This window comes from Thamnophis elegans, chromosome 12 (assembly GCF_009769535.1).
Source record: "Thamnophis elegans isolate rThaEle1 chromosome 12, rThaEle1.pri, whole genome shotgun sequence".
Taxonomy (NCBI): domain Eukaryota; kingdom Metazoa; phylum Chordata; class Lepidosauria; order Squamata; family Colubridae; genus Thamnophis; species Thamnophis elegans.
This window is the reverse complement of record NC_045552.1, coordinates 34,627,609-34,637,262: the sequence shown is the minus strand read 5'-3', so window position 1 is coordinate 34,637,262 and position 9,654 is coordinate 34,627,609. Positions and strand designations below refer to the sequence as shown.

Genomic DNA, 9,654 nt, shown 5'->3' with positions numbered 1-9,654 from the left:
GGAGCTGCCCGGCTGGCTTCCTCCAACATTGCCGCTTGCCCAACTGCCGGCCGGGCCAGGCAGCAGGGAAGCCCCGAGTCCCCTTTGCGGGGACCTCTCCGAGCCCCTCCGGGGCGTCCCTTGGGTCTCTCCCGCTGGCACGCCCGATCGGAGGGCTATGTCCCAGCACTCCATGAATTTCCTCCTGGTGCCCATCCCGGAATACCCGCTCCTGGAGTGCGCGCCCAACAAAGTCCTCAAGCTGGTGGTGCTGGGGGGCAGCGGCGTAGGAAAGACCGGTAAGTGCCCAGGGAGCGCCCCTCTGCCCCCTGCCCCCGCGCCCCAAGGAGGGGTGGGCTTTCCTTCCCTCCCCGATGGCTCCTCCATCGCTCGCTCCTTCCGACCCGCTGCGCTCCCGGCCGCTTCTCTGTTAATCTTTGATGGAAGTGAGGGCTTGTTTTGAAGGACACCGAAGTTCAGGAGATGTTTTTCCTCTTTCCAGTGAAAGAAGACCGGTCTGGGGGGAAGGGGAAGCAGGAGAAAAGTCAGGGCAAGGAGACCAGGGCTGGACATGTGGAAAAGGCATCCCTGGGTTTCTCCAGAAGCTCCATTGTCCTGGATTGCTCCATGAGAAATCACCAGGGTGGACAATCAGTCATGAATGAGATAACGCCCCATTGACCTCAGGCTGAAGCTGCAAGGGAGGCTAGATGGCTTGTCAGATAGTGGCTAGACCTGAGTGATCCTTCTCGTAGAATAAGAGAGTTGGAAGGGACCTTGGAGGTCTTCTAGTCCAATCCCCTGCTCAAGCAAGAGACTCTACACCATGTCAGATAAATGGTTGTCCAATCTCTTCTTAAATACCACCCTTGTTGGAGCAATCACAACTTCTGAACAACTGTTCCACTTGTTGATTGCTCTCACCTTTAGAAAATTTCTCCTTAGTTCCAGGTTGCTTCTCTCCTTGGTTAGTTTCCATCCATTGTTTCTCATCTTGCCTTTTGGTGCTTTGGAAAATAGGTGGATCCCCTCTTCTTTGTGGCAGCTCCTCAAGTACTGGAAAACTGCTATCATGTCTCCCTTGGTCCTTCTTTCCACTAGACTAGCTATATCCAATTCCTGTAATTGGTTAGTGGGGAAGCATTGTAATTTTGCATCTTATTTGTTTTATCGGTCAGTTTGTAGGTCGTCAGAGTAACTCAGGCCCAAGCACATATTACAGTTAAAAGAAGCGATAGAAATTCATAGAAACAACCCTCCAAAATTCAAAGATTGCTTACTTTGCCTCTTTTCCGCCTTACACATACAGGTAATCCTCAACTTAGGAACACAATTGAGCTCAAAAGGGTTGTTGCTAAGTAAGAGAGTTGTTAATGTTTTGCCTCATTTTATGACCTTTCTCATTGTTAAGTGAATTACTGCAGGTGTTAAATTCATAACATGGTTGTTAAGTGAATTTGCCATCCCCGTTAAATTGGCTTGTTAGAAGGACGCAAAAGAGGATCACATGATCCAGGGGCACTGCAACCGTCATAAATATGAATCAGTTGCCAAGCATCTTAACTTTGATCACGTAACCACAGGGATGTGGTAACGGTCGTAAGTGTGAAAACTGGTCCTAGTTCACTTTTTCAGTGCCATGGGAACTTCGAATGGCCATTAAATGAACTGTTATAAGCTGAGAACTATCTGTATTAAACCTTGGGTTACAAATGTGACTTATGATTGGAATTGGGATCAGAATTTCCACTGCTAAGCAAGGCAGTTGTTAAGTGAATCATGCCCAATATTACGAACTTTTTTGCTGTTGTTAAGTGATGTCCTGCAGTTGTTGAGTGAATCACACAATCCTTTGCTTCTGGGAAGCCACCTGGAGAGGTTGCAGATGGTCGTCACATGACCCCCAGAACACAGCAACCCTCATACATACATGCAGGTTGCCAAGCACTTGAATTTTGATCATGTGACAACAGCGATGCTGCGATGGTCATAAAAGAGGAGCTGGGCATGTCACTTTTTTACTGCTGTTCAGTTGCTGAATTTATGATTGTAAGTTGAGGACTTCCTGCATTTAAAAAAAAAAAGATGTTTCCAAATGGTTGCAAGCTACTAACAATGGGGAGAAAAATATACTCTACAAAAACTCTTCCATTCATGAAAAGAATGCTTCACAGGCTTTCATTTTGCCCAGGTTCTGTGTAAAAGCAGCAGTAATTGTTGCTTGGGGAAAAACAAGCACTGAGCATGCTTCCCATAGAAACCATGTGACTAACTTAACAATTGCAGTGATTCTTTTAACAACTGTGTCAAGAAAGGTTGTAAAATGGGGCAGAACTCACTTAACAGCTATCTTGCTTAGCAACAGAAATATTGGGCTAGCTGTATTAGGTTTCTCTCTTGCCTTTGTTCTGGAATTTGGAGGTGATATAAATATAAATCTCTCCTCCCATTTCCCCATAAGAGCCATGAGAGGTACAATAGTGGCCCAAATTGTGGAAACCTTTTGGGAAAAGTGTGTTTTTGAGGTCTGATGGCTAATAACATCACTTTTTTTTTGAGTTTCAAGATAATCATATTCCGCTGCTGGAATGGCCTGGGAATAGCCCAGATTGAAAATTCAATCCAATTGAAAATCTATGGAGTCGACTAAAGAAGTCAAAAGCAACCCAGCAATAAAATCTAGTTAATAGAAGCAATCATTCAATTTTGGTTTCACATTATAACAGCTGCAGAACTAAAAGACTTGGTTCACTCCATGGGAAGACGTTGTAAGGCTGTAATTCATGCTAAAGGTTACCCAACTAAGTATTAACTGACGTGATAATTTTTGTATATCTCATTTTTTCTATGGTGATAATTTTTGTATATCTTGCTTCACTTTTCTTCTTCATATCTGCTATTCTAATAGCAAATCCTTCATCAAAGTTATTGCATTACATTCTTGATTAAATTATCTTTCCATTGATGTATAATCTCATGGTACTACTTCCCCCCAAAAAGTGGTGTTTTTAGCTAGTTTTAGAAAATACATTTTTCCAAAAAGTGTAGATTAACTAGATTTTATTGCTGGGTCGCTTCTGACACTTTTGGCCCCTACTGTAGGCTGGGAGAGGGAGAGTTCCTGGTCCAAAGTGCCTCCTGTGGATGAGGGTAGGTTTGGGCCTGGTATCTCCAGTGGCAGTTCAATGCTTAACCATTAATTACATCATACTGGCTGGTATTGGAGGAGGCCAAGTGAGAATCAGCCAACAATATTTTGGGGCATCCATTAAATCAGTGTTGTTGTATGTGGGAAGGACCTTGGGTGACAAGGTGAAGAGATGCTGCCTAGGGAACAGTCAAATAAGAGACAGCAGAGCCCACAGAAGGGTAATGGATGGAGAGATTCTGAAGAGACCCCCCCTAGTTTCTCAAGCAGTAAAGGAGACAGTGGGAGATTTGTACTTTCAGACTGGCTAGATTCTCTAGCTTTACAATAAAGTGGGATTAGCTTATCTGTCTGTGTTTACTGTCTGGTCTACCCAATGTGCCTGACAACCATCAGCTCAGACTTCTTGAGGGTTGGAGGAAGGGTCTCTGGAAGTAGGAAAAGAGATCCCTGCATGCAGAAATCTTGTACCTTAATTGGCGAACTTTTGCACGATCCTTTGTTGGAAGTAGATCAGGAGACACTGGGGGTACCAGCTCCTAAGATGTGGGTTGCCTCCTAGGGCAAAATAAGATGGACATGTCTGCTGCTGAAGGAAGACAAGTGCCTGGTGAAAGGTAGCAGAATCCAGCAGACACCAAAGGAGAAGAAGTGCTTGGGCAAGGTTCCACAAACCACTCCTTTGGGCAGGTGGGAGGGGGGGCACAAGTTGCATTTGGGAAAAAGCTGTCTCAACATCCCCAGATTGTTTCATGAAGTGGAGAGTTTTCACCTGCGGGGGTAGCTCATTGTGAAGAATTCTGGATTGTATCCTGAGATCTTAGGAGGAACGGCCTTTAAATACCTTTGACCAAGAGGACAGAGATGATGGGCTCTTTCAGAAGAACAAATACAAATATGGGCATGATTGTCATTTTAAAAGACATGCTGGATTTCGTACCTGAATGGGGAAGAGAGTGACCAAGTGGACTATGGTATTTAATCTCTAATCTCCAGATGCTGTTGCCTGCAGAAGAGACCATGTCTTGGCCTTGTTCCTCTCTTACTTCATAGTCTTCTCTTGGAGCCTGGATCTGGACTGGACAGGCTGTCAAAGTCCTCCTTAAAACAGGACCCCAGGCTCTCTCAGCAACCACCAGAATTTACTCCAAAATTGCTTTTCCAAGCGGGAACTGGACTTCCTTGTTTTTTTCCTTTGAAAACATTCCGCTTCTCATCCAGGAAGTGAATTCAGTTCTAACTGAAGTTCTGAGTTAAAACTGAAAAAGCTTATTGGATGAGAAGCAAAACGTTCTCAAAGAAAAGACTAAGGAAGTTCAGTTTCCTTTTGGAAAAGCATCCTTGGAACAACCATGACTGGGATGGTTGAAAGAACTCAGCAGTCATCAGGATTTGCCTTCCTTAGGTGTGAACTATGAACATTCCCCAAACCACACCCAAGGACTCTGTGTGGCCAAGGTGGCCTCTTTGGTCTTCATGACTGGTCTTGGCATCTTGGCAGGGCTTCTTGGACACTTTGGGAATGTAATCTGGGTGAAACAAAATTCAGTAGCCAAATCACTGTGATGAATCTTACTAGATGTAGCTCATGTATTCCCATTTGCCAAGGATGAGGGTTTATGTCAGTGGTGAAATCCTCTGAAGTCTGCTACCTGTTCAGTGAGTCTGCTACCGAGGGTGCACAGGTACACCTAAGGTGCGCCCGGACAGTGCTAAAAAAGGAACATTTTGAAGCCTTCTGAATCTGCAAACAGCGAGGGGGGGAATCCGCTGTGGCACGCGATTTAGATTAGCTAGAAAGCAGGAAATCCGATGATTTTAGCTAATATAAATTGCACATCACAGCTGATCATCGAAAATACCGATTCGCCCGAACCGGTAGCATTTTTTACTTCTGGTTCAGGCGAACCAGTCTATACCAGTAACATTTCACCCCTGGTTTATGTGTGTATGTGGGAATGTGACAAAGAGAAGTGACAATATCAAGGTCACGGGTCCTTCTATGCACTCTGATTTTCAACTGCTATAGCCCCTTTTAAGAGTCTGTTTTCCCAGCCAGTTTATTTCTGGATCTCAGAGTCTGGCAGGAGATCTAAAGCAGGGTGCCTCTATGGTAGCAACTTCAGTTCCCAGAATTCCTTAGCTAGCATCCTTGCTGGGGAATTCTGGGACTCAAAGTCCACTCATCTTAAAGACGCCAAAGTTGAGGAATGTTTATCCAGAGAAGCTAGATTTCCATTTGGGAGCAGTTGCATGGGAAAACTGATGGGGAGCACAAGGGTTAGCCGCCTCCTTCCTCCTTCCTTCCTTCTTCCCAGGGAACGTCATAATCTTTCACACAAGCGAAGTCAAGGGAACATCATGTTTCTGAAGCTTTGCATGCATGCTTGGATCTTCCCATGTAGACTCAGCTTCCAACAGATGATTTCACAGCCATCCACCCACACAGAAGTGGTATGAAACCCGAGCTCTTTCTGCCTTGCCTTTTGCTTGGAAGAAAATGCCTTGTGCTCATGTGACCCATTTCCTCAAAGGAATAAGCAGGGCAGGGGGGAAAAACCTCTGCTGGAAGAAATTCCACTTAGTCAAGGAAGCACAATGAGTTGTGACAAGAGTGACACTGTGGTGAAGGGTCACCTTTTCCCAGCCTCCCTTGCGAAAGAATGCGAGAAAGCCAGGCAAAAAGAAATAAAATGGGAGCCTTTTCAAAGTGGGAAAACACAATAGAAAATTTATAGCAAAAAGGTTTCCTGGCCTAACCTCCCATAACATCCAGTGCCCCCAACTGGGACACTCCGTCATGTGGTTTGCTGGGGCTGCCAGTGTGAGAGGCGCAGGCTGAAATCTGAAAGACATCTTCCCCAAGAGCCTTTGGCAAGGGGTTCAAGACCCATTGCGTTCCTTCATGTGAAAGAAACTTCAGGCAGAGGTGAAATGTTGGGGAGACCTTCAGTTTGATGAAAAGAGATCCTTAAGGGAAAGGGGATGGAAGAAGGGGAAGGGGATAGGGAAGAAGAAGGGGATGGGGATGGGGAAGAAGGAGGAGATGGAGACGAAGAAGGAGAAGGAAAAGGAGAACAGGAGAGAAGGGGATGGGGAAGTCAGTGTTGACTCCTAGTGAACACATATGGATCTGTCCCCAACCTGAGCACAGTTTACTTGGGTGACAAATCAATAGTCTCACTCTCTGGGACTCCAAACAATCTGTGTCAAGGTACACAACTGTGCCCACTGGTTAGAAGAGGGCAGCTCTCTCCAACTTCTCCATTTTCCTCCCATTTGTGGGATGTTTTCTGATTTTGGGAGTTTAAATGGTTCTGAATGTTTTTGAGAGCCATTTTAGATATATTTTCTTTTGATTGGAGATTCTTTTGAAAATACAGTGTGCAGAGTCCTGTGCTCTGATAAAGTCACTATTGGGTAATGAAACATCTGCAAGAAAACAACCAACTTCAGAGAGCAGCAGGGTGATTACAGGCTCTGTGGGTGTGGCTTGGTGGGCATGACAGGGGAAGGATACTGCAAAATCCCCCTTCCCTCCCCACTACAAAAGAAGATCAGCTGGGAGGCAGCGAGCATATTTGCCAGTTCTCCAAACTACTCAAAATATCTGCTATCGGTTCTCCTGAACCTGTCAGAACTGGCTGAATACCATCTCTGAGCAGGGACCACCACTCTTCCCCTTCCTCCCTCTCATTCTGCCTTCTTCATCTCCTCCTTCACTCCACAAACCCCACTCCCTTCTAGTACTGATGATGTTACCTAGTTCGGTCATGAAACATCTGCAAAAAGAAAAAAGTTCCCAGAGCAGCAAGGATTCCACAGTTCAACTCCAGACTATTTTTATTCTGTTGAATACAATGTGTGTGTTGTATTACAACTCAGATCTGCAGGGATGTACATGGTGTAATAATAAAGATAACGATCTTGTTAGCGATGTGCTGGCTGGTGTGGCATGATTTCAGGGGTTTTGCAAGGCAGGTTGAAAAAGCCAAAATGGCCACTGCAGTGGTACGGCTGAAAGTAAGTAGCATCAGCACAGTCACATCTCCAGCATTTAGGTTGTAAATTCGGATACATAGAGGCCGGTTTTTTAGGATCTAGATGCCATCTATAAAACATCTTATAAAAATTTTCTCTCAAATTTTGGGCTTGTGTAAACTTTACATTTCTTACCCAGATATGTATCCAACATTATTGGTTCTTCAAAATTTTGGGCCCACTTTATCATACAGTCTTTAACTAATTCTGTTTCCAAATCCATTTCTATTAATGCATTATATAGTCTCTTTATATGCATTGAACTTTGATTTCTGATTTGTTTTAGTAAATTATCCTCATCTTGCATAAAACTGTTTTTTTGATCTCTTTTCCATCTGGCCTGTAACTGCCCATACTGAAACCATGTTTGAATTACCTTTTCCTCTTTTAGTACATTCAAGGGTTTTAATTGTAGTACACCTCTTTCTAAGGTAAGAAGCTGTCTGTATGTAATTACATCCTGTTTTTGTACTATATTTATGTTTTCTATTGCATGTCTAGGAATTGCCCACATGGGTATCTTGTCATTTAATTTGTATTGATACTTTTTCCAGACTCGCAGTAGAGCATTCCTTAAAATATGACTTTTAAAGTTCTTATCTACCTTTTTGTTTTATAGCAAGTAAGCATGCCAGCCATATACCAAATCATGCCCTTCGATATTAAGTATTCTATCATCTGTTAAGTTAATCCAGTCATTAATTAACGATAAAACTACTGCTTCATAATATAGTTTTAAATTGGGTAATTTCAGACCTCCTCTCTCACGGACATCTTGCATTATTTTTAGTTTTATTCTCAACTTCTTATTTATTTATTTGGAGTTTTTATATGCCGGCCGCCCAATCCCAAAGGACTCTGGGCGGCTTACAAGAAGTATAAAAAACACATAACAACAAAACAATTTAAAAACAACAGACACCCCTTATACATTCATTCTAGTCGGGGCCGGACCTCAGCAGTGAGGTCAATAGCCCCAGGCCTGCCGGAACAGCCAAGTTTTTACGGCTTTCCTGAAGGCCATGAGAGTGGGTATGGTCCGGATTTCCGGGGGGAGCTGGTTCCAAAGAGTCGGAGCAGCCACAGAGAGGGCTCTCCTCTGAGGGCCCACCAGCCGACATTGTTTGGCCGACGGCATCTGAAGGAGGCCCAATCTGTGGGATCTTACTGGCTGCTGGGAGGTATGTGTCAGCAGGCGGTCTCGAAGGTATCCTGGCCCTAAGCCATATAGGGCTTTAAAGGTAATAACCAACACCTTGAATTGAGTCCAGAGACCAATTGGTAGCCAGTGCAGCTCACGGAGGATAGGTGTAACGTGGGTGTACCTCGGCACACCCAATATCGCCCGTGCGGCCGCATTCTGGACTAACTGCAGTCTCTGAACGCTTTTCAAGGGTAGCCCCATGTAGAGCACGTTACAATAATCCAGCCTCAAGGTGACAAGGGCATGAGTGACTGTAAGAAGCGCATCCCGGTCCAAATAGGGCCGCAATTGGTGCACCAGATGAACTTGGGCAAAGGCCCCCCTGGTCACAGCCGACAGATGATGTTCCAATTTCAGCTGCGAATCCAGGAGGACTCCCAAATTGCAAGCCCTCTCTGAGGGGCTTAAATTTTCACCCCCCAGGGTTAAGGATGGACTGTCCAAGCAGTCCTTCAGGGGCAACATCCAAAGCCACTCAGTCTTACCAGGATTGAGCACAAGTTTGTTCGCCCCCATCCAGATCCTAACAGCCTCCAGGCATCGGCACATCACGTCCACCACTTCACTGAGCTGGCAAGGGGCAGAAAGATATAATTGAGTATCATCGGCATATTGATGGTACTTTACCCCATGCTGTCGCATGATCTCACCCAGCAGCTTCATGTAGATGTTAAATAGGAGGGGGGACAAGACCGAACCCTGTGGCACACCACATTTGAGGGGCCTAGGGGTCGACCTTTGCCCCCCGACCAACACCGACTGCGACCTGTCAGAGAGGTAAGAGGAGAACCACCGTAAAACGGTGCCTCTCACTCCCACCTCCTCTAGGCGTCGCAGAAGGATACCATGGTTGATGGTATCAAAAGCCACTGAGAGGTCAAGAAGCACCAGGATAGAGGAATATCCTCTATCCCTGGCCCGCCAGAGATCATCGGTCAGGGCGACCAAAGCGGTTTCCGTGCTGTACCCAAGCCTGAAACCAGACTGAAAAGAGTCTAGATAATCCGTTTCATTCAAGGTCCATCGGAGTTGAAGCGCCACCACCTTCTCAACAACCTTCCCTAAAAAAGGAAGGTTGGAGACGGGACGATAGTTTTTCAAAATAGCTGGGTCCAGGGAAGGCTTCTTGAGGAGGAGTCTTACCACTGCTTCCTTTAATGGTTGTGGGAAAAACCCCTCCTGCAAAGATGCGTTGGTAATCGTCGGAGCCAGCCTCGTGTCACCTCTCTGCTGGTCAAAACCAGCCAGGAGGGGCACGGGTCCAGTAAACAGGTGGAGGCAC

The 9,654-nt window shown here is 45.4% G+C and overlaps 1 protein-coding gene across 1 annotated transcript in view; it reads left to right on the top strand.

Annotated features, from left to right (window-relative positions):
* LOC116515949 (ras-like protein family member 11A-like) overlaps positions 1–9,654 on the top strand; it is a 41,616-nt gene continuing 31,962 nt past the window's right edge. Inside the window, exon 1 of the mRNA XM_032228277.1 lies at positions 1–278. Within this exon, the coding sequence (XP_032084168.1) occupies positions 158–278 (121 nt within the window). The 5' untranslated portion in view covers positions 1–157. The remainder of the gene's footprint in view (positions 279–9,654) is intronic.